General features: G+C 63.0%; 2 protein-coding genes across 4 annotated transcripts in view; both read right to left on the reverse strand.

The window, feature by feature from the left end:
• Positions 1-15186, reverse strand: part of IPO13 (importin 13) — a 31691-nt gene extending 16505 nt beyond the window's left edge. For 2 of the 3 annotated variants that reach the window (XR_012624125.1, XM_074832213.1), the window contains exons 1-2: positions 14942-15186; positions 4713-5449 (exon numbers count right to left, since the gene is read on the reverse strand). Coding sequence is in view for 2 of the 3 variants with exons in the window: in XM_074832213.1 (XP_074688314.1) it covers positions 4713-5449; positions 14942-15007 (803 nt within the window). In the remaining variant the exon portion in view is untranslated. The remainder of the gene's footprint in view (positions 1-4712; positions 5450-14941) is intronic. The other variant, XM_074832214.1, reaches the window with a different exon arrangement.
• Positions 15187-15469: 283 nt separating this feature from the next.
• ARTN (artemin) lies at positions 15470-17824 on the reverse strand. The gene is given in 4 exon segments (XM_074833232.1): positions 15470-16835; positions 17198-17387; positions 17515-17679; positions 17681-17824. Coding segments are annotated over 4 exon segments (879 nt in total). The 5' UTR covers positions 17768-17824; the 3' UTR covers positions 15470-16398.
• Between the last annotated feature and the right edge of the window lie 6703 nt (positions 17825-24527).

Raw genomic sequence — 24527 nt, forward strand, 5'->3', positions numbered from 1 at the left:
CCGCTGCCTGTAAGTGATGGTAACCAAGGCAACGAGAAGGAGGCAGCCAAGGTGAAATGCAGCTCAGGGCCCCCGGAGAGAGGCCATGCCGGAGGCTGATGAGCAGCCTGCCATTTCCCTGCCCGCTGAGGCGTGTTATCCGGAGCTGCAGCTATTCCATACACTCCCTGTCTGCCCCACTGCACACAGGTGCTGGGTCAAGGGTGCTCGGAGTAGGAGGCAGACATGATGCCAGCTCTCCTGTGCTCACCGTGGGGAAGAGATGCAAGTGCTGACACCAGGACAGCTGCATATCCACGCCGGAGCAGTAGGTCTGCCCAGCGCCCTGGCAGCTCTTGCTATGGCTGATGTAGGAGCAAACAAAGCCATCAGTGTCACCAGCGCAGGGAGAGCGCTGCTCTGGTGGTGTAAACTACTTTGAAGCCTTTGAAGCCATGAGTGATGCCCACAGCAGTGTGGGAGCACTGTGATAATGGAGAATTTGGTAATTCACCAGGTCCTCTCCCATGGAACCAATGCTGCCATCAGGGTCAGCCCAAGGAAGCTGACAAAAAGGCACAGGGGACCTTCCACTGCTCCAGTGTAAGGCACAGCTGTCCTTCCTCCACAGCACTGGGCTCACATTACCTTAAAGGTGTTTTCATGACTTTAGGAGTTTATAACAAGGATCCTCCTTCTGCAGGTTACCTTGAAATACTCAGAGTGCAGATGCCTAGACCTGAGCTAGTTCCCTGGACTCCCTGCACAGCCAACAGAGAGAGCCACCTGGATTTGCTTCCATGCTGCAACTCATCTCATGTTAGTGAAGACTTCTAGAAAAGGTTGGGTGAAGCACGTCCTGAACACCACCTTGCTCTGCTCACTGCCTATGCAGACGTAAGAGTCCACAGTGAGGAGGGAGACTCCTACTCTGAGTTTCTTTAACCAGTCACCCAAGAGCCATGGCCAAGCCAGCTGGAGCTGGGCTCCTCTCCTCCACACCCAGGAGCAGGAGGCCACCCACCTACTCAATGCTGCTTCCCAGCCCCGAGTGACCGGCTGGCACCGTGGCCCTGACGAGGCGCAGAGCTTGCCCCAGGAGGCAGCCAGTGTGCCTGCCGGCCCTGCTGCCAGCCACCGCTTCCCACCCCTGGCACCCCAGCACTGAGCAGGAGAGGACAAGCCCAGCCCAGCCCAGGTGAGCCTCTGGCTGCCCAGCTGAGCAGCCTGTCTCCAGCAGCCAATGACAGGCAATGCCTGTGAAAGAGTGCATGAACGTGGCAGCCACACGGTGATGGTTCCCTGTGTATCTCCCTCCAGCAAGCTGTGTTAGCCTTCCTGAGCAAGATTTGCTATCTTGGTATTTAGCAGCTGAGCGAATTTTTTTTCTGTGAGTTTATCTGGTTCCCTTCTCAAAGCCCAGTGAAGTGCAGCATCCACAGCTCCCTCCACGGGGCCAGCACCTTCTCTGCTCACAACCCTTCCCAAACCACACCATGGTGCAGGGGACAACTGCGGAGGGGAGATACGGGCAGCTCACACAGGACAAGCTCACCCTTCCTAATCTGAAATCTGACCCATGTCCTGATGAAAAAACCCCACTATATTAAAAACCTGTTTCTAATGAAGCTCTTGCAAAATTCTTCTAATGCAATTCCTCTTCAGGGATTCAGCACCAAGTGCCAGGAAGGGATGGGATGGACACCAAGCAATCCCACCCAGACACCTGCAATCCTGCCAGCTTCACCACTGCAGCAACACCTTGCTGCTTTCAGAGAGGCAGTTCAGTGTCCGACACCCATGCTCTGTAACTCCCACCATGGGCACACACCGCGTGGAGGTCCCTCTCCCCTCCGACACTACCCACCAGGCTGCAGGAGCACAGCCAAGCACTGCGTGCCAGCTCTCCCCCTGCAGCACGTGCCGCCGAGCTCTCTGACCTGCTTAGCCAGGGGATAATCCTCAAACGAGACAGAAAATCCAGCCCAAGTCTCCTCTGCAAATGAGATGCAACAATATCTCCATTCCTGCTCTCCTGCGACTCGAGGAGCTTCCCACTGACCCCGAGAGCAGAGGTGCACACAGAGGTGCTCCAGTTGCAAGCTCCTGGCCAAGCCTCCAAGGTTTCTTCTTAGGAACGCTGTATCCTAACAGAGGAGTGGTGTCCACACTCCAGAAGTGCCCGAGACACCCCCTCCCCTCTGGGTGCAAAGGGCTCCCACCCACCTGGCAGCTAAGGAGATCAAACGCTTCGCACCTACAAATCTCTGCTGCATCATCTCTAGTAACACCTCGGAGGCAGGAAAGCCACCCGCTGCTGCTCTCACACAGAGAAATAGAAGCCACCGGCACAAGCGACTTACCCAAGAGTGAGGCAGCACCATGGCCAGGTGATCCTTGCCCACGAGGTCCCACCTGCCCTTCTCTACCTGGACAGGAGTGGCAGCCAGCTGCTCCCGGGTTGAGGAGCTGCAGTGTGAGGGATGCCTTGCAAGGTGGTGCTCCCATGGGAAGATGGCCCCCAGGCTACCTAACCCTCAGTGGCAGAAGCCAAGCTCATGAGTCACTGAGCCTTCTGTTGACAGTAGAAGCACACCTGCATGATCACCTCCACACCAATGTCAATGAAGTCAGCTGGGAGGGGGCAAGGAGGAAAGACACAGGGTCCATAACGCCCAGGGGAATCCATGGGAAAGCGGGGAGCCCCGAGACCAACCCTCTCACAGAGCGATGCCCTACAAAGCTCTGGAGAGGACCATGTCAGCAGCCCAGCACCAAGGATGCTCTGAGCCTGTGGCCAAGGGCATTGGGGAGCCAGGCCCCTGAGGAAAAGGCGAGAGACCGTGGAGGCAGAGAGCTGCTGAAAAGCAGCAGGGTTCTCCCACACTGTCATAAGACAGAAAGGTCAGAAGACTCCCTGGGGGCTCGGGGAAGAGCTGGATCTGCTGTGGCTGAGGAATAAAGCCAGAGGGGCGGGACAGCTGGCACCAGGGGAAGCAGGAGGAGGGACACGGGATGGAGGACACAAGGAACAAAGGGGAAGAGAGAGCCCACCGGGGCCAGGAAGCCGTGGTTCTATGAGCTACCCCACTCCTGAAGCCATCCCAAATCTCAGCACTGAGCACAGTCCTGCTCTTCTCTGGAGCAGCTGACACCACACACCGCCTGGCAGGGCATCCCTGTGACAATGCCACCGCTGTCCCCGTGCCCACACACTGGGCAGCCTTTCAGGCCAGCTGCCCACCCCGCCCTGGCCACTGCTCCCACGCCTACAGACAGGAGGGTGCTCTGCTGTGGCCAATGATGCCTCCAGGGAGAGGGACGGAGAGCAAGTGCCGGTGATGCTGTAAGGGAGCAGCCAGTGTGGCAGGACTGAATGGGGCCAGGAACTGCACGGCAGGGTCAGCACAGGAGCAAGTGAGAACACTCCGCTGTCAGCCACACTTCTCACCAAAATTCACTTTGAAAGCTCAGCCGAAAGCTCAGGCTTTTAATGCACTGAAGAATAGCGCTGCAGGGCCAGGGTACTGCACACAGGTGTGGAATCACAGCCAAGGGACCTCTGAGACTCAAGGGAAATGGAAAGAAGGAAGACAGAGTTCAACATTTCAGAACTGCATGTCAGCTTCTCTCACCTTCTCATTTTCTGCACTAATCCCACTACAAGGGTTTGGGCCGGCCCACAGCCTTTGCCAGGTACAAGGAAAAGCTGTTTGTGGTCATCTTGTGAATGCTAGCAACTCTCTCCCCACACCTGGCAACGCATCAAAATTCTGATGTGTCCCTTTGCGCGCTGGGACTCGCAGTCTCCAGATGCAACCCCCTTGTCATTGAAAAAGACAGCCCCAGGCTGCCCTTGAGCTGGGGACTGCGCCGGCTGCCCCTGCCTGGAGCCAAGGGGAGGACCAGGACTCACAACCGCAGCGGCAGCAGCATCCGCACCGCTGCAGAGGGTTGGAGCCTGCGCGATGTGCAGCGATGCGCAGGGACGCACAGCAGCAGCAGCTCAGCTCAGCCTTCAAGGAAACCCTCCTCTTCGGGGGGAAGGTTGCTAAGCAGCCAGGAGGGGATGTGGCCATGCGAACCGGAGGAGATGTACTTTCCCTTCTGCGGGCATCGGTCCTGAGAGCTGACAGCAGCTCAGACAACACGGCCAAGCAGACGAGCTCAGAGACCCACAGTGCGGCCCTGGCAGAACCTGTCTCAGCCCCAGCTCCCAGCTCAGCTGCTCCAGGGGCAGCCACAGCCACAAACAAAGGACGAGTCCTCTGCTGGCACAAGCTGTTGGAGCCAGGAAGCGAGAGAAGACCGACAGGTCTGATTTTATTATCTCCGCATCAAATCAGCTCCTTGGCTGGACCAGCAGCACGAGGCAGAGGAGGGTCTCTGAACTGCCCCTGGCAGGAGCCAGGCAGCTGCTCCCTGGTTGGGCGCTGCAGGATCCAACAGAAGGAGCCAGAAGGGAGCATCCTCCTCTGCTTGAGAGCAGGGGGTTGGAGATGGGCTGCTACATGGTCCCCACAAGTAAATCATGGTGCAAAGTGTTCCAGGACCAACCATGTGAAGCCAGTACCTCTGGCTGCTTTTAACATCTCCCACTTCTAAAACCTGTCATCATCACCTCCAGGGCCGATGGTAGCTAGAAAAAAGCCTGAGGTTTTTCCTCCCTACCCCATTCCCCTGCCAATGCCCAGGAGCACCAGCCCGCAGCGCATGGGAGAGGCTGCCCTTACCTCTGGGCATCGGGCTGGGAAATAGCATTGACAACAGCCTCCACTGCTGTGTCGAAGAGCTCCGGGTCCTGCAGAGAGGTGAAAGCTGCCTGGATCAGGTTCTCGCAGTCCATCAGCGGGATCTCCAGCTGCACCCAGCTGGAGAAGCACTTCAACACCTTCTGCTTGATGAAACCCGGGGAGTCCTGCTGCTGCAGCAGCTGCTCCAGCAAAGGGAAGACGGAGCCGCACTCCTGTGCCAGGACGCTGCGTACCTGGCCCTTGCGGTACTGCGGCAGGCGGCTGGTCTGAAACTCCTCGGGCAGCACCGTCAGCAGCTCCAGCAGCGCCAGGCACCGCGCTCGCCCGTCCACGTTGGAGTCCTCCGCCTGGAACATGCGCACCATGTCTGCCACGGCGCAGGGCCAGGCCTCTGGCATCATGCTGAGCGCCAGGGAGGCTAGTGCCACGCACAGCCGGGTCAGCACGATCTTGGAGCCGCTGGCGAAGCGAGTGATATGGGTGAAGAGCTGCGACTTGAGGCTCTCGTACTGGTCAGCTGGGATGTCGTTCCAGTAACGGGAGATTTTAATGTGTAGAGCGCTGGCACCGAAGTACTGGATCTCGGGCACTTTGTCCATGTGGAGAAGCAGCCAGCTGAAGTGCCACGCCTGGGGGGACACCTGCGCCTGCATCAGCCATTTCTGAGCCAAGTTCTTATTCTCAATGTTTGGGTCATAATACAGCTGATGGAGAGCCTGGAAGAGAGAGGGAAGCATCCTAGAGCAGCCGAGGAACACCACCGTGGCTGGTCCTGCCAGGGGAAGGCTCAGCGGGACAGAGCCCAGTGTCCGGGCTGCCCGCCAGCCACTGCCCTGCGAAGCCAGCCCCGCTCCCCGCATTGCCCTGCATTAGCTGGCCTCCCTCCTTGGACTCTCAGCAAAGCGAGAGTGATCTGTCAGCGGGCAAGGACCTGCAAAGCATTCTTCCCCTCCTCCTCTCATGCTGCACTGGAAATTTCTTTTCCTTAGTCATCTCCCATCCTCGCCTTCACCCATGCAGAACTCGCCTGCTTCCCTGCTGATGCGCCGTCACTGGGGTGGGCACAGGACCCCTCTGCCACATGAGGGCTGTAAGGGACACCAGCACTCCTGCCTTCCACCCCACCTGCTCTCAGGTGGGGTGGAAGGCAGGTGCTATGAGTGCACCAGCTCTCACAAAGCACATGCAGCTCAAAGCTTGCATCTGGGAGCCCAAGGAACACAAGACCTGCTGCAGATATCTTTGTCTGTCAGATTGTACAGAGCCCTGGAAACCCACAGTCACTAAACTTGGGAATTAATCGCCCACAGAGTCCCTTTGAAGTATTCCCAAACCTGCCCAGTTATAGCTGAGCCAGGAGTGCTGGCATCTAACCCTGCCTCTGCCACCACCTCCCACAACAGTCCGGGGCTGCTCACTTCATCTCTGTATGGAGAAGGTGAACATCACTTACCTGCTCTGATGGCTTTGGGAGATCTAGTTACTGCTTTGCAGAGCTCAGATCCACGTAAACAGCCTCACACAGGCTGTAAGGCTTTATTTGCAGAGGAATATTATATAGATCTTAAGGCCAACATTGATTAGTTACTTATCCTGAGTGGGTGCAACTGGTAACCAGTGATGTCCTCGCACACAGAGGGGGAGAGTGACTACCCCTTGCCTGAATCCATCTTCCAGCAGCGAGGTTTTCTGCCTGGCACAGCGTGTTTCATTTCAAATTGCTGACTGCACACGCCAGGAGCAAGGAAAAGCAATGGCATTTGTCAGGCTATCAGGCACCTGTCACACCCCACCAGCAAATAGGAGGATGATTCCAGCAGGTGCAGAGGATTTTTTGTGTCCCCAACCTGGCTCCAGGTCTCAAATATCCCTCTCCTCCCCCCTAAAAAGCTCTATGAAATTCTTGTGTGGCTCTTGTACCCAGGAGAGGATTTAAACCCTATTTTTAAGCATGCAGAGGTGGCAGCTTGGGGCACAGGAACAAGCTTCCCAAGCAAGTGCTTGTGCCTCCCACTGCTTCCCAGCACAAGACCAAAGAGCAGGATGAAATGGCAGGAACCTTAGAGAGATGGCATTGCCCAGGCCATCATTTGAAACACCTCTGTTCAAGACTTTGTGGCAGGGGAAAATGAGGATAACCTCTTTGTAAGAAAGAAAGAGGTTATGGAGTACGTCGTAGGAGACGGAGCCAGCCAACGTGGTCTGCAGAGGGACAGGCGTCTGTCCCACTAAAAGACGTATCCTGACACAGAAAAGGTTAACCCTAGATAAGCAGGACACGGGGAGAGAGAAATCTGTCCCAACAGAGTGGCCAAGGGGAGCCCATGAGTTATCAGCAGCTAGCTGAAACCTTCCTCTGTTCCCAGTTATCTCTGACTTTTGCCCAAAGCATCAATCAGCTGCTGGGGCAGAGGTAAGCACTGTCATCCCCTCCCATCAAAGCAACCATTTACTTCACTACTGAGCAGTAGCTGCAGATGTGCTAAAAGCTCAATCACTCCTGGTGGTAAAAACCTGGCTCCTACCCCTGCTCTTTTGCTAAGGACTGAGTCATCCTGCAGCAGGGCTTGAGCTGGAGCTCCCAACTATCTCCTCCGTTACCAGCTCAGTCTCTTACTTGCTCTCGTCAGAGCTTGCTGCTTATTTTCTTTCCAAAAGAAATCTCACTTGAGATTCTCAGAGTCGGTGACAGCCCACTCATTCTTTCCCTTCCCCACTCACTGGACACCCCAACAAGGTGTAAAGGCGGGCAGCGGTCCCCTCTGCCTGCTCCCTAGCCCAGGACCCTCCCCACCTCCTCCCAGCCTTTCTGTTTACACCCCACGCATTCCCTAATTAACTGATTTCTTCTATTTTGAATAGTCCTCCTGCTAACACTTAGAAAATTGTGAGGGCAAAAAAAATCCCTATTCATCATATTTTATGAGGCACAACCTGTACACATGGCCCAGGAGCCCTAACCTCTAATCCAGTATGAGGTTTGCAAAGTACAGACCACACCACGTGTGGAGCCCAGACCTGGCTTCCAGAGCTGGGCTCCCAACCCACCAGCTCCCCAGCCGCTCACCTCTGCTGGCTGCAGGGCCGCTGCTTCATGGTCTCACAGTCGCTGGGCAGGCAAAGCATGGCACTACACACACTCTGGGCACTCCAAAGCGAGCCCCCGGAATGGCATGCGTGTGGGGTGTGCCTTACACAGCACTGTGGGTGATGAGGAACGTGGCAGGACAGCGGAGCAGAGGCTGCCGTACAGCCTGCCCACTGGGAAGCGGCTGCGGGCTCATCCTCCACCTGCCTGGGGCTGCCGGCACTGCTGGCTAAGGCCTGATCCTGCCAACGCCTCCAAGCAAGCAGACCCTGGTGCTTTCATGGGATCACCCCACTGGAGGGAGAGGAGCGAGCGACCAGGCAGAGCCCAGTGTGAAGCTGAGGTGCAAGCATCCTGCACGCAGCCCCTGCAGCAGAGACTCCGGCACTGTCTATGCCAAAAAACCAGCTGCTGCATCGTAACAATGGCAAAGAGGGAGCACTATCGTAGATGTTCCCCTCAACGCTCATGCTGGGGAGATGTCACTACCACTGCATTAGAGGAGCAGTGAGCAATCAGGTCACAAGACACCTCCCTGGGCAGGACCAGCTTTCCAGCCATGTGGATGGCTTTCCTACCACCACCCCAACACCTCCCCTGCACCCCTCATGCTCTGCCCTGCACACAGCGCCTGCTGTCACCAGTGAACTCTCCAGAGAGGCATCCTCACCCAGCAACACCACCCCAGAGCACAGCTCTTCCCTCACAGAGCCTCTGGGGAGGTTTCCAGTGGAGGCCCCCGGGGACATATGCTGGAGCCTCCACTGCTCAGCACCTCAAGGAAAGAGCGTAAGTGGTGAGATGACACAGTCTATCAACTACATTAAATTATTCATAGGATGGAAACAAATCTGATGCTGAAGAGTCACACAGCAAGCTGTTGGAAGTCAGAAGAATATTCTGGAAAAATACGTCTGCTGGTTTTCTCACCCCGCTTCCCCAAGCACCCTGTCCAGGATGGGACCGGCCGTGGTGGCTCCTGGCCAGAGCACGGCTGTTCCTGCTTGCTGCAGGATGCCAGGTAGAGAGGCAAGGCAGCACACATGCCAGGGCTACTGACACCGTGCCCCATCTGGTGCTCTACATGACAGGGGAGAGCTCTCCAGAGGACCTCCAAGGATGGGCATCAATACTGGGACCATCCTAGCCCAGCTCAAAGCAGCAGATGAAACCCCTGGCAGAAGACTAGGGGTCTCTCCCTAGACTACCATGCACATTGTCCAAGCACCATCCTCTGCTGCGAGCTTGGGACAGGAGGCTGCAAGGCACCGTGCTCTGCCCAAGGGTACTTGAACACCCAGCACACTCCTCCCCAGGCACGAAAGGCACCATCCTCATCCCAGAGGCAGGCACCAGCACCGGCTGCTGTTGGACTTTGACATCACTGCGCTGGCCAGCACTCTCAGGCCCATCAGGAAGAGCTGGAGATGACGAGAGGAACTCATTAGCGCCAGGAGGGAGAAGCAGAAGGCATGAAATCGGGCAGTGACATCTAACAGGGAGGCTTTGTGCACTCTGATTTGAACGGGTGGCTGACACCAGACCTGCCTCCTCCACAATTAGACCTGTAACGTGAGAGCTGGTAAACAGCCCGGCTGTCAGCTATGCCCTTTGGCCAGGGAAGGAGCTTTCTCCAACATCAGCTCTGCTTGGTTGCAAATAATTCAAGCTTGTTATGATGGTTCTTCCCTGCTCTAAAAAGCTGTGGCCAAAGCCTCAGTTAGGCTCTAGTCACTGGAGTGGCATCAGTCCCTCAAGAGAGCCAAGTAAGCTTACCCTCAAGCAAGCTGCCTTGGGGCAGGGCAGCTTGCCCAAAAGGCACAGGTCAGAAGCACGGGCTGGTCACTTTGGGAGGTGGAGGGGAACCAGTCCAAGCAGAGTTACTGCCAAGCAAAGGCACCTGATCTTAGGTTGCACTCCAGTATCCTGAGGGTAAAGGAGCTGCTATGAGCCCAGAATCTCCCAGCTCTCACTCCTTGGAGCTTGTGCAGGGAGCCCAGAGCCAGCAGGCTGTCTCCTTGACTGTACCACATAGATACATTAACATAGAGTCCCCAGCATAGAGGTGTAGTATCCGTGCTCTTTGTGGGGGCAAGAGGAGCCCCAGAGGTGTGTGACTTCAGCCCCACAGAGCTGAGCATGCTGCCTGCTGTTCCTGGGGGACTCCACGGGGACACGGGTCTCCTCCAGGGGTGCAAATGGAGGTGACAGCAGGTACAGCCCTGAGGTCTGCAACCTCAGTACAGTCCTGTTCTGCTGCTTGCTCTGTGCCCGCAGCCACGGCCCCTCAGCAGCCACCAGCCTTCTTCCAGCAGGAGCCCCAGGATGCCTCCCGCTGCAGCCTCTCGCTGTCTTTTCTAGCTGAACACACTCGCACCGCCGGCACTCCAGGCCTGTGACAGCACAGCCATTATCACGGCTCTGCCGAGTGAAGGGAATGTCGTCCCTGCCTCCCCCCTGCCCGCAGCAGCCATCCTCCCCCTGCCACGGCGGGGCAGGCTGAGGAGCCAGCAGCCCTGGGAAGGCGGCAGCCTGCCGAATCACCAAGGATAGCAAATGGATGCAAAATAAAGCCGTGCGTGTGCTGCCAGGCATGCTGCTACTGCTCAAGGGACCCACACTTTGCCAGCAGTCCCAAAGAACAGAGATTTTTTCCCCCTCTCCTAATAAGAGATGCTGCTGCTTCGCAGCCCCTCTTTGAGCCCAGCTTGCCCACGCTGAGTCCTCAGCTGTCCGGAAGGGGCTGCAGCCCAGACGCAGCTTGGCAGCCTCGGCATCCCTCCTGCTGCTTCACTGCCAGCAGCCCTTTGCAGGGAACTGCGCGGTCCCCAGCAGGGATGGGGGCTGTAGGAGATGCATGCGCTCTCAGGCCAGGGGCCACCACTGCTGTGGTGAGCAAGGAAGAGTAAGCAGGACCAGAGAGCCTGCTGGGAGCACAGAGCCCAGGACGATTTGCAAGGGTGACCCAAACACCCCTGCCCACCATCTCGTGTTTCTATCCATCACTTCGGTAAACGAGTTCACAAGTGTTTTGAGAGAGGAATCCCTTCTGGCACCCAGGTACCAATCCCACCCATTCCCACTCTGTAAGACATTGGAGCTAAGATGAGGCTCCAGTGATGGCCCTTGTAGGGCACAGCCAAGCCCTGGCAAACAGAAGGTGCTGCCCTCTCATCCCATCACCACCACGCCACACAAAGGAGCAAGGTGTTCAGCCAAGGTTGGGTCTGGGTGGAACCTGCTTCTGCAGTGAAGATCTGCTTAAACACTAAACGAGGTGACTCCTCACTTCCCTCAATTTTGCAAGAATCTCCCCTCCTGAGGCCCCTGACTTACCATCCCCAGCACGGCAGCCACATCTCACATACGTGGGCTGCCTCTAAGGAAGAAGTGGCCAAGCTGCTGCCAGTGATGCACCAGACAGGGGATGCCATTCCCTGACCCTGATGTAATCGTAATTGTCTTCATCAGGTTTCTGAAGACAGGCAATAACCTTTTTCTGAAGAAAGCAGATGCACTTGGGTTTCTCCTCCCCATCCTCCTGGGTGGAAGGCAGCCCAGCAGCTGCCACATCCCCGAGGCTCAGCATCTCCAAGGAACAGTGATCAAAGCCACCCCTCTCCCATCACGGTAGGCTCCGGATGTCAGCTCCATGACACCCCGCCTACCCATCCTGCCGGAGAGACTCTGTGCATTCATCAGGCATCTCCAGAGAGGCACACGGCAATCTGGAAGGCCCAGAGATGCCAGACCGCTAATGTGCTAGGGAAAAGACGTCAGTGAATATTACAAACACCCCAGAGGATGAGATGCAGGCCAAGGGAGAAAAGACCTGGAAGGAATCAGACAAAAAAAGAGGGCAAGAGCAGGCACTTGGGAAACTCATGGAGGAACGGCACTGCCTTCTTTCTTATTTCAGAAAGGCGGATACTGCTGGTGCAGACTCAACTGCACTGAAAACAGGTAAAGAGGGTCTCACATTCATCTTCTGTCCAACAGCGCAGTGTTAGGTGCTGCCACCCCTAACCTGGGGGAAACCAAAAACACAAGGCACAAGTCCTGCTTGTGCGCTGCTCCTTCACAATGGACACAGCCAGCAGGGACTGAACGTCTGCAATACATCTTCACCAGAGCACGGTTCATACTGCAGCAGGAGCATCACCTCCCCAGGGCAGCGTTGCCCCACCATCAGGTTGTCAGTCATGCTGGGGACAGCTCGTGGGCACACAAAAACGCATGCAGGTCACGAACCAGACTGCACCGTTTAGGCACAGGGAAGCTGAGCACCCTTGCACCCTGAAGCCCTCAGCTTGCCCAGCCTTCCCTTCCCTCCAACCGCAGCAGCAGAGCCCTACTCAGCAGCAGGTGCAGGGGAAGCAGATCCATCCCCGAGCTGCCAGCCGCCCAGCAGGTCTGCACAGCGTGGCCACACCAGCCTGCTCTAGCTGTGCCGAAGCCAGAGCAGCATCTAGGTCAGGCTTGGAAGAAAACAAAAAAGCAGCCAAGCAACCCTCAGCTGGGACTGGGGGACACTGACACAGTAACTGTACTGTAATGGGCAGTAGTAGCCCAGCGCAGCCCTGATCCTTCCCTGTGTCACGAGTAAGCTCCCTATGGAAAAACGGAGAAAAAAAATACAGGGAGCAACTTTCAGATGGCTCCTGAAGTGCAGCACCTGAACTTGACACCTCCTCAGGAACAGGCAGCTGCCTGCCTGCTGCCCGTGGGCTTTCAGACCTGCTGGCTGGCAAAGGGCAACACGGGCCCAGCCTACAGCATCTGCACCCTCCCGCCTCCCTGCAACCACTGGTCACAGCTGGAGGGATCTAACCAGCTCTCCCTCGCACAGGTCATGCTGGATAAACACAGCAATGATTCTCTTCAGCTACACGGGCACCCAGAGCCCTGCAAAACTGCGGGGGCATTTGCGCAGCCCACTGCATAATGAACAACAGCAGGGGGTACAGAAGGGTCTTCCAGAGATGTGAATCTTCTCCACAAAAACCATCAGAAGAGCATGATGGGCACAGTCTAACCAGAGACTTCCCTGGCTGCAACTGCCACACACGATGACTTTCACTGCGGGTGACCTGGAGAGGCTTTGACCCTCTGACTTAAGAGATAACCAGCTCCTTATGCTGTTCCTAACCCCAGCACTTACTGCTAACTGACTCAGAGTGGAGTCAAACCCTGACTTTAATCAGTATTCAGTGTTATTAATAGAGCCATGCATAAAACCTGGCAGGCAGAAGAGCCCAGGCCAGTAGAAGCCTCATTTATGTGCCAGCATCACCTCTGACAAAGCGGCTCTACCCACCCGCCTCCCACCAGCCCAGCCCCCAGCAAAGCCCACCTTTCCTTCGCTTTATACCAGAAACACCCCACAGCCCTCCCTTGCAAAAGACAGACACAGGAGGGCTCTGAGCTGCTGAACCTCTGAGTTTTTTTCTGATCCCACCCCACATTTCTTCCCCTACGCAGGGACCGTGCTGCTGCCCCCAGCCAGCAGTGCAGAGCCCCGCCACGGTCCACAGCCACACCTTCCGAGGACACCAGCAAGATGGCAAAGCCTGTGGAGACTGGGAGAAGCCGGGCAGGCTGGGGGAGGGGAATCGAAGCATCCTAGAGGGCATCTTTGCCTCCTCCCAGGCAGCAGGAGACTAAATCCAGAGCAGCGCAGTGAGGGCGAGCTGCCTCTCGGCACAGCCCCACCTCGCCCAGCCAGCGCCGGGCGCCCCCCACCCTGGCACTGCCCACCCTTCCCGGGCAAGTGTGCGCTTCATTGTTGGTGCAAACAAAGGAGCGGTTTGTGTCTGCCGAAGAGAAAGGAAGTCAGAGGCAGAATCATCCAGCAGCCCTGGACATATGCAGATTAAGCTGCAGAAGGTTGCATTAATGTAGCATTTTCCAGACATCAGTTAATCCCCCCGGCCGTGCTCTGTCCCTGGCAGAGGTGGGCTGTGTCTCACCTGCAGCCACAAAGGCAACCGGTGCCCAGTTACAAACCTGACATCCCTGACCCGACACCTCCCGCGAGGCTGCTGGGGAGGCACAGGTGTGAAACACAAGACGTGTGCCCACCAGCACACCCGTGGGCATCGCTTTGGCAAGGAACTCGGTCTATTCTTATCGAGGAAAAATGAGGACACTGGGATTCCCACTAGCTGTCTGGGGACTGAGCTGTGGATTGACAGGCTGTCGGTCTCCGAGCGGATGTCTGGCTACAGGGTGAGTGGAAGGGAGAAGCGCTCTCTTGCTGTTTGCCCTTCAGGGATGCATCCTCCACTGCCCTGCCCCCTTCACCTCCAGGATGGCCCAAGGGAAGGTTTTTGCTCGGCTGCCTCTCCCAGCGCTCGCTGAGGTGCCCTGCTCGGTCTCCGTGATGAACCCCAGGTCACGTAGGGGCTGCCTGGGGCTCTTCCCAGCAGTAGTATAATGCTGGCAGGCCTCGGTTTGCCGTGGCCATTCCCTGGATCCCGGGTTTCGGCCATCATGACCTCGCTCCTCTTGCCCTGCAGCTGCTTAGGAGGGCCTTGAGCATCAGCAGGAGCAAGAAGGCTGGATTCCAGGTTCAGAAGGACATCACTGGCCCATCCGCCCTCCGATGGCTTTTCCCAACGTTAATTCCCAACAATTCCCAGCACCTGGTGAGGATCCCTTCCCTGCCTGATGGAGACACTGATCCGGGCTTCACACAGATACTGCTGGTCCAGCAGCCAGGACTAGACCCGTAGGCTCTCCCTGCCCGGCGCTGCAGCACGGTGACCCAGAGGACGCCCGTCGGAGACACACCTCCTCCCTCTGCTCCCATTTCTGCCACATCATTTTCCCTCTGCGGGCTGTCCCGGCGCACAGGAGCCGCCGGCTCCACCTCCCGCGCCGCGCACCGGACCCCCCCTGGGGCGCGCAGGCGGGTCCCCGCCGCCCCCGCTGCGGGCAGCGGAGGAGAGGGGGGATGCCGCCCCGCCGCCCCCCCCCGGGCCCGGCACCGCCGAGCAGGTGCCCACCCCACCCCCCAGAGCCGCAGCCCCCGCACCCCGGCGGCAGCATCACCGTCCCGCAGCCGCGTCCTCCCGCCCCGCCGCCGCCGCCGCGGGTGCGCTCGGGGCGGTTCGCTCACCTTCTCCACGTTCTCCACGGTGAAGTCGAGGCCCTGCGGCGGCGGCGCCTCCGCCCTCCGCTCCATGGCTGCGGCGGCGCTCAGGAGGCGGCGGCGGGCGGGCGACAGCGGCGGCGCACGGGCAGCCGCATCGCGGCGGGACCCGCCTCCCCGCCCCGACGAGGGCGGCGGCACCGGCGCGGCGCGGCAGAGAGCGGCGGTCGGTCGGGCCGGGAGGCGCCCGAGGGACGCCCTGAGCGGCCCCGCCGCCCCTCCCCTCCCCGCCCCGCTCCGGCACGGCCTGGCCCCGCGGCCCCGCAGGCGCGCCCGGGCAGCCCGGGTCCTGCCGCCGCGCCGCGCTGCACGCCGGGAGCGGTAGTCCCGGCCCGGGCGCGCCCCCTGCCGGGCACCGGGCGCCGCCCCGGTCCCCCCCCCGCCACGCGCGGCGCGGGCGGTGCCGCTTCCCACCCCCCGCTGCCGGCCCGCGGGGGCCCAGCGCCGCGTGTGTCCCAACACCCCCCGTCCCCCGTCACGGGCACACGCAGGGGTTGGACTCGCAGCCCATCGCTTTATTGCTACAGGAGAAGGCGACTGTACAAAAATAGAGTTTATCCCTCAAATTTTACAAATAATAGAAAAAAGGGGGCTGGGGGAGCACGGGGCACCGGGGGCTGGGGCGCTGCCCAGGGCTTCACAGCAGCGCTGGGGTTAAATTACACCCGGCCCCCGGGGGGCCCAAAGTCATAAATAGGAGCTGCCGCTCGAGAACAATAAATAAATAATTTAGAGTAATAAATAGTTTAGTGCCACAGCACTGCGGGGGGACCCTGCCACCCCCCTGGGAGCCGGGCAGGGGTCCCGGCGGGTGCCCGTGCCCCGCTGCCCTGCAGAGCACCGGGGGCCGCTGCCAGCCCGGGTGCGGGTCCCCTGCTGCACGCTGGCACGGTTTGGCCCCGCTGCGCCCCTGTCCCCAGGGACACCCCCTCCCTGCAGGACAGCTCCGGGCACCGCCGGCCCCAGGGCGCCCGAGGGGACAGGGAGGTTTTGTCCCCTTTCTGTCCCCCTCTGAAGCTCGGGCGACGCTTGGCCCAGGCTCCTCTAAAGCCGGGGTGTGGGAGCACCAGTCCAGGCAGGGCGCAGGCGAGCTGGGTGCTGCTGGTGGGCACTGGGCTGGCAGACCCCTGCGAGCTGCAGGGGTGCTCCGTACCCCAACCAGCTTCTCTCCCAGGGCGGAGCCGGGGTGCACCCGGGCAGGACCCCGCGTAGCCGGTGGCACCAGCTGCTTGGCACTGAGCGGGAGGGGGCTCAGCCGCCCACCCCCCATCACGGATCCATCTCGCCTCAGTCCTTTGTGGCCACATAAAATCGGGGGCACCGGCCTCTGCCAGACCCTTCCTCTGAGTGCCAGTGCCACTGCGCGTGGCGAGCTGGGGTCTGCCGGCGTGTGTCGAGCCGGGGCCGAGCTGGCGGCCCCCTCCTCAGCCGATGCAGCTGCACTCGGCCGCCGAGAGCTTCTCCACCGTCTGCCACGTGTTCTGCACGTCCATGAAGGAGACGGCCTCGTAGCGGGTGGGCCGGCAGCAGGGGTGGCTGAGGACCCGCTCCTGCGGCCCCGGGGTGATGAGCTGCTGCCGCAGCAGGCTGCCCAGCGTCAGGTCGTAGTTGCTGCGCGCCCGGTGACAGGATCCGCTGCAGTACTTGAAGAGCACAATCTCATCTGAGTTGAAGCCCAGGCCCAGGTCGCGCACCTTCACCATCAGGTTGCGGATGTGGCAGTTGCGCCCGCGGGACCCCCGAGGGTGTTTCTGTGTGCCCTTCTTGCCTTTGCTGGTGCCCGGTGGTGAGCGCTCGGTACGCAGCAGCAGGTCCTCTGCCAGCTCCGCAGCGCCCAGGCCACCCGTCGTCACGTTGTCCCCTACACACGGAGAGGACGGCACCGTCAGACCCCAGCCTGCACCCACCGCCCTCCTGGGGCCTGCCGAGCCTGGCTGCTCCCTGCCGTGACCTGCAGACCCCCCCTGGTCACCCACCACGGCACTGGCCAGGTGCCCCCAGAGTGGTGCCATGGGTGAGTGCCCGGCCAAGCATCTCCTCATCCCCAGGGCTCTGCCATCATCCCCAGCGTGAAGCACGGGGCCTGGTGTGTTCAGCCCACCCAGCCCCAATATACAGAGGCAGCCCCTCATGGGCTGGGGGTCCCACAGTGGCTCCCAACCCACCCATGCCCCATGTTTAGGGCTACCGTGCCCAGGCCGGGAGTCCTGCCCCAAGACACACCGTACTGCGGGCTCCAGGCAGCGGCGAGCGGTACCTCCACGCCATCCTCCACAGCCGGGCTGGCAGTGGCCATGCCCCGCGGCGTGGGGGACACGTCCAGCGTCTCATTGCAGTGTGGTGTTCGCAGGGTGCCAGCGGCCAGCCCAGCCAGCAGCGAGAGGATGGCGAGGAGCCCCCACAGGGTTCCCTCCTGCAACAAAGCAGAGCACAGCGGGGTGAGCCCCGACCGGGGTCCCCACACCAGGGACAAGGCTCCATGAGCTGGGGATGGGGACATGGGGGACCCGGCCATCACGGCCAGGCAGGCCTGGGCTCACCTTGGGCTGCGGGTGCGTGGTGGGTCCTGCAGGTCTCGGCTCTGGTGGCCCCGCTCGCTGCTCCATGCTGGCTGCAAGTGCAGAGGTGGGGGTCAGCGCCCATGCAGAGGGGAGGGGGTGGGCATCGAGCTGGCCAGCTGGAAGCTGGCACACCTCTCCCCTGCCCCTGCAAAAGCATGCTATTCCCTCCCTCGCCCTGCAGCACCCTGCAACACCTCCTGCACACCACACATGACCCCCCCCCCCCCCCCATGCCCTCCACACACAGCCAAGCACCCTCGCCACCCCACGCACCCCTTCCAAGAGATGTGACAGCTGGAGCAGCCCAGCCTTCACCCAGCACCTCTCCTCAGGGGGACGCAGCCACCTCCTCACGCAAGCAGCCTGGGATGCCAGGCTGGGCCGTGAGGCGGTGGCTGGGGCTGGGAGTGCCACGGGGGGGCCCCTTTCCCATGGCCCTTTCCTGGGAATGTTTTTCTTGCTTGCAGTGGGAGCCTGACCTTGGAAACTCCAAATCCATTAGCGCAGGGTCCTTGGGTGCAGCCACCCCCTGGCCCTGCGCTGGCTCCCCAGCCCGCTGCCTGCACTGAGCTGGGACGCAGCCCCAGAGCAGCCCCGGTGAGTGGGGCCCCGAGGGGCAGGATGGGCAGGCAGGTCCCGTGGGGACACAGCAGGGTGCGGGGCACCATGCGGGGCTCACTGTAGTCATTCACCCCAACACCCCTGCCCAGCGTCCACTGCCCTGACACACACAGGGGAATTTGGTCCCTGTCATGCATGGTCCCAGCAGAGCAGTGAGCAGGGTCTCGGGGGAGTGATGTCCCCCAGGGGGGTGCAGGGACAACTCCAAGTCTGCAGCCACGTTGCACCTCCTTCCCCAGCTCCCCTGGGGTGCGGGGAGGCCCCTGTGCCCCAGTGTCCCAAGCCAAGATCCCCCAGAGGTGGCTCCCAAGGGGGCTTGAACCCTCCTTGGCCCATCTGCTGCATCCCCTGTCTCTTGGGACACGACTGTCCCCTTGGAGCTAGGTAGCATCCTGCAGCGGTGAGTTCCCCTGTCCCCTCCATGGCTTTACTCTGGAATGTCCCAGGTGCTTTTGTAGCGAAGCTGGGACGGATATGCTGAGGAGAGTGCTCCCGGCCAAAAAATGAAGGGACATGGCTGGGCACCACTGGGACAAGGAGACAAAATCAGTTCCCCCAGTCGCCCCAGCATCTCAGGGGATGGTCCCGACTGCCGCATCTGATGCCACCCTGCACTGGCCACAGCATGACAAAGTGCTGTGATGAGCACTGCCAGGCCCATGGGCCTCCGCCGGGGGCCGTGCACCAGGCAGGATGCATCCCCGGTGCAGGCAGGGCTGGCACCGGGCCCCCCGGCCCCGCCAGCCGCCGTGGCCTGGCCAAGCACAGCCCACGCAGCACGTCGCTCCCGTGGCGGCCCGTGGCCCCACGCCAGCCGCTGCCGCCAGGTCATGGTTTTCCCAGGCCGGCACCCCCGGAGGGGCCAGGCGAGGGTCCCTGCGCCCCGCTGGGAGGGGACGGGCCCCCCCCGGTCACCGCTCTCGCAGCCGACTGCCCCGCCGCGGCCCCTCGGCCCCAGCATCCCGACGGGACGGGACGGGACGGGACGGGACGGGACGGGACGGGACGGGACGGGACGGAGCAGCCGGTGCAGTTCAGGCTTCTCCCGTCCGGCGGCAGCACGGCCCCGGGCTCTGCGGCGGGAGCGCTGCCGGCGGGGCGCCGGGCGAGGGCAGCAGCCTCCCTTCGCCCCCGGGGAGCCCCGGAGCCGGGGTTACGGACGTGCTCCGCCAGTGCCTCCGCAGCCACGGAGCCCCGTCCCCGGGGGCAGCTCCCCGCACGCACAGGACCGCAGCCCACGCTGGCCCCGCACCCCCGCTCGGCCCCTGCTTTCCCCCGGCGCGGGCAGGGCTGAGCCAAGCTCCTGGGCACTCTACTGGGGTGCCGGAGCTGCACCCCCCCACGGCAGACCCCCAACTCCCGCATGGGGGGGATCTGGCTGGGGTCCGTCCCTGCCACGGCTGCAAGAGCCCAGCTGGGACATTAACAGGCACAGGAGCCCTTTGCAGGGTCACGATCAGGCCCATCCATGCGAGGACCTGCCTGATCCCCCTGCCACATGTGTCCCCCGCCCAGGGGCTGAGCAGCAGCGCGCTGGGGTGATCCCTGGGCGGGTCACCCCACACCCACCCGTGCAGAGCCGCGGCGAGAGCCCCGCTGCCCGCCCTGTGCGCAGGGCGCTGGGGAGGGGGTGCCCCGTGGGCTGGACCAGGCCCCCGGGGGAGGCTGAAGCCCATCCACGCGGGGCCAGCGGATGCCCCAACCCCGGGGTGAGGGTCTCAGCTCATGGCGTGGCCGCTTTTGGAAAGGAGCTATGCTGGGCCTCGCTCGCCACTGCTCGCCGTGCCAGCCCCGCAGCCGCGGCTTCTGCCTGGCAGCGCAGGGGGATGCCCGGAGACCCCCCACGGGCACCTGCGGGCACCGGTGGAGCCGGCAGAGGCCCGGCGTCCCGCCGCGCTGCCCCTGGCAGGAGGAGTGATGGGGGGGTCAGAAATGAACCCCCCCACACGTGTGACGCGGAGCTGGCACCCGCCCCGCAGAGCCGTGGGAGGCCGGCGTCGGACACGTGGGGCACACGGGAGAGACCAAACTCGGCCCCAGCCCGGGGAAAGCGGAGCCGGGGGGCGTCGGGCACCCTGGCCCCGGGGCTCTCCCCCACCCCGGCAGTCGGGGCACAGACCTGCCCGACGTGCCCAAAGGGCCGGGGCGGGAGCCCAGGGAAGAGGCGGGTGAGACCGTCCCCCGTGGCCCCCGGGCACCCGCAGCAGGGTCCCGCCTCTCCTCGCCCGGGCAGGGAACCCCGTCCCCGCCGCGGCCCCCAGCGCTTCCCGCCGCCGGACCGGGCTCGGCGCCCCGGGACCCGCCCGGCGGGGACCTGCCCGGGGGCGGCCCGAGCCCCCTCGCCGCCCCGCAGGTTTTGCCGGGGGGCTGGCGGCGAAGCGGGCCCCCCCCCCGCCCCCCCTCCGCAGCCCCGGTACAAGCCGCCGCCGAGGCCCGGCGCCGCCGGCAGGCTGGGGCGGACGCTGCCGCCCGCCGCCCCGGCCCGCACTCACCGTGCCCGCGGCGGGGACCATCCCCCGGGCCGCCGCCGCCCCGCATCGCCTCCGCTCCCCGCCGCCCCCCACCGCCCGCCGCCCGCCGCCGCCGCGCCGGGGCGGGGCGCGGGCGGGGGCCGGCGCTGCCCCGCCGGCACCGGCACCGGCACCGGCTCCCGTCGCTGCTCCCGCTGCCGCTCCCGCTGCCGCTCCTGCTGCGCCTCGGGGTGCGGGTCCCGGTCCCGGTGCGCCTCGAGGTGCGGTGCCGCCGGCGGCGGGCGGGCGCGCAGTGCGGGACAGCGGCGGCTCCATCCCGCTCCCGCCGCCGCCGCCGGTGTCAAATTCCAGCCGCTGTCACCTGACCGGCGGGGCGGGCACCGGCACCGGGACCCCGATCCGCAGCGGCACCGGGACCCCGATCCGCACCGCAGCTGCGCCGGGACTCCGACCTGCACGGGCGCCGGGACAGCCGCTGGACCAGGACGGCGCCGGGATCCCGCCAGCAGCAGGAGCCGCAGCCCGACCCGCATCAGCACCGGCTCCGCGCGGAGACTCGCACCCCGCCGGGAACGGCACCGGGAGCTCCGGCGGCGCCCGACCCCCGCCACCACCTCCTGCCTGCCGGCCGACCCCCGGACCGGTGGGCACCTCTCGGCACCGCCGGGCCGGCGGCCGGGCAGACGGACACGCAGCCCGGACGGACGGACGCCCCTCCGGAGCGGGGTTCCCCGCCCCGACAGCCCGGTCACAGCTCTGGCAGGACGGACACACGGACAACCTCCGGGGACGAGTTCAGCCCTTCCCGGAGCGCTCCGGGAGCAGAGCCCCACGGGCACCCCACGCCCGGCGTCGAGGCCGGGGGGGGGGAAAGGGCAGAGCCCCACGGGGATCCCTTACACACAGCGGGACCACCCGGGCCCGTGGGGACCTGGCGGGGCTGGGGGTGGGGGGCCGGGGGCCGTCCCGGCAGCGCGGGGGCCGCGGCGGGGCTGGCCGGCGTCGCACGCACCCCGAGCCACCGCGGGCCACCGGTGTGCCTGGCGCTCACGTCCGGGCTCGCCGGAGGAGGAGTCCGGCCTCCCTGCCCTGCCTCCCCGCCCGCCCGCGTCCCGCGGCCACGGCCCACGGGCGCCCCGCGCCCGGGTCCACCCCGCCGGGGTCACCCGCCGCCGGGATCCTTACCTCTGTCGTCTCCCTGCCTCCCTCCGCCGGGGCCGTCGCAGGCCCCGGGGACATGGGGGCCGGCTGGCGAGCCGAGCCGAGCCCGTGCGAGTCCTTACGTCACCGCCCAGGGCCCTCCACGTCCATCCCGGGGCTCTCGAGTGCTCCTTGCAAACGTGCCAAATCCCAGGGCCGCCTCCGCTCGGCCCCGCTTCACACGTGCTCCCCTGGCCGGAGCCGGCCGCCGGGGCACAGCCCAGACCGGGCAAGGCCCCCCCGGTGCCAGCCCTCATGGCCCACCGGCCCCCCGGGCCCTGCCCGCGGCGGGGTCCGGAGGCGTCCGGGCGGGCGGCGCGCCCCGGGGCGCTGCTTGCCCTGTCATCTGCCCCGGCAGCGCTCAGCCGCCTCGGCGCAACCTCCCCGGGCTTATATAACTCCCCGGCTGGAGCGGGGCCAGCGGCTCGGTCGCCGGCAGTGCCGTGGCTACACACCGGCCTCGGGTCGCCCATGGGGTCTGCCCCGGCACCTGGGCCCCCCGCGTGGCGTTAACCGCCTCCTCGCCCCACGGCAGCCCAGACCCCGTGGTCCTGCGGCGGGGAGGGCCGGCCGACGCGTGTGAGCCACTGGTGGAGCCGGCCGCCTCGTCTTGTCTCTCATCTCGTCGGATTATCCAGCGCGAGGATGACAACTCCTGTGTCCCTCCTGCGGCACCACCTGCCAGGGAATGTGTTGACACGGGCAGTACCGGCTAAGCTGTCCCCGCCACTGCTAGCAGGGACGGCGGAGGTGGCACGCAGCCCCTGCCCTGGCGTGGCACCGTGTGGTCCTGGTTCCCCTCTGCCCCCAGCACAGGCACCTTGGCCAAGCTCGTGGCTGTGGGTGACTTCATGCCTGCCAGTGGGACTGCGTGGGAGGGTGGGCTCTGCCGTGGGGCTGCGCTGCCCCATGGCCGTGGCCTGAGGCTGCTTCCATCCGTGATGCCCTCACGGGAGCTGGCAGGGGTGATGCCCTGGGTGCCTTGGCCCAGCAGAGGTTTGGAGGCTCAGGAGCATTCCCAGGGGAGGGAATCAGCCAGGGGTAGGGGACAGGGAACAGGTTTCTCTGCTTGGCAGGGCTGCAGATTAACGGGGCTGCCTGCCTGGAAAGTTTCCATGCGAGTGGCATGTCCTGCTCCAGGTTGCCTGGCTGTCCCCATGGGGCTGGGACTGGCCACAGCCCTGCCCATGCAGGGTGGGTTGCCCAGGAGGGGCTGTCAGCGCAGGGGAAGGCTGCCTCCCCCATGGACAGTCCTCGGGGCTTGGAGACAGCCCCAGGTGCTGGATCACCCCAGGGGTTACCCCATCCCCTCCCACCTTCTCTGCGGGTTGGGCTGGTCCCCATACCCCCATGTCCCAGCTGGGAGCTGCGGTGGGTGTGATGCTGGTGGTGGGCAGGGGGCTGTGCAGGGGGCACAGGGGACTCTATACAGGTGGGCCCATGGTGTCCCCAGTCCTGTGAAACAGGTGGCTGTGCAAAGTTTGGCCTCTGTCCTCTTCCAGGTGTACCCTCTTTGTGGATGCCACCCCAGACACCTGGGGGCCTTGGCTTCCTCCTCTCCCCTGGCCCTCGTTCTGGCAGACATGACCCCAGTGCTGCTGTCAGCCCTGCTGATGTCCTGCCAGCAGCACCTCCTCCCTGTCCCCCCGAGATCACGGGGGCAGGAGGTGGCACATCCCAGCGCCATGCCTCAATCCAGGCACCGCTCTCTTCACCTGGGCTCCCATGAGTATCGGCTCTGCCCTGGGGAGTGGGCTGAGCGTGGGCCGGGACCCACAGGGTGCTGGGGTGCAGGGCAGCGTCCCCCACCCCACAGCTCTCCAGACAGATGGGTGATCTGCTCCCTGGCTGCTGCTGGCTCCGTGACTGCCTGCGTCAGCCTGTGCTCCTGCACCCCCAGAGCTGGGGTGTCCCCATGTCCCTTGTCTGGTCTGGAATGAGCCCTGCGGGGCTGGGGCCAGTTTGACATCTGTCCCTGAAGGTGCCACCCTTGTGCGAGGTGGGATGGGGGTGATGTGGCCCAGCCAGAGCAGGACTGAGCACACCATTGGCTGCTGCTGTGCCTGTGCGAGGCCATGGCTGGGTGTGACAAAACACATGTGGGAGAGAGCGGTGATGCAGGACTGACCAGTTGCATCAACCCCACGTCAGCGGTGATGTGGCTCTTTCGGGGACATCTGCTCCAGAACAAGTGTCCCTGTCTCCGCTGACCGGAACCTCCCACGGGCTGTCCCCATATGCCCCAGTCCCAGGCTCTATGCTCTCCCCCTCCACAGCCCTCCTAGGGACAGCGTAGGGCACATGCCCGATGGCAGCGGTGGCCCTGCTCTTCAAGGGCTGGGAAGAGCAGAGGAGCAGAGGGCAGAAAGGAGGGTTTGAGCAGCTCCAGCATCTCCTTTCTGGGAGGGATCTGGAACTTGCAGCCACACACTGGGGAGGGTTGGGCAGTTGCCTCTGCCATGTCCCATCGGTGGTGGCAGGAAGCCACCCCTCGTGTTTAGGAGCTGGCAGGTCTGTCAGACTGGTCACCTACCTGGAAGCAGTTCACCCCGTTCCCCCAGGCGAGGGGACTGTCCCCGACTCGTCCCGTGACATGTGACATGGCCAGGGTTTGCTGCAGGGGTTACGCTCCTCCCGCTGGGACCTGGCACGTGTCAGAGCCAGTCACGGCCTCAGCCCTCAGCTTCCTAAACAGCTTCC

Source organism: Strix aluco, chromosome 8 (assembly GCF_031877795.1).
Source record: "Strix aluco isolate bStrAlu1 chromosome 8, bStrAlu1.hap1, whole genome shotgun sequence".
Lineage (NCBI taxonomy): Eukaryota > Metazoa > Chordata > Aves > Strigiformes > Strigidae > Strix > Strix aluco.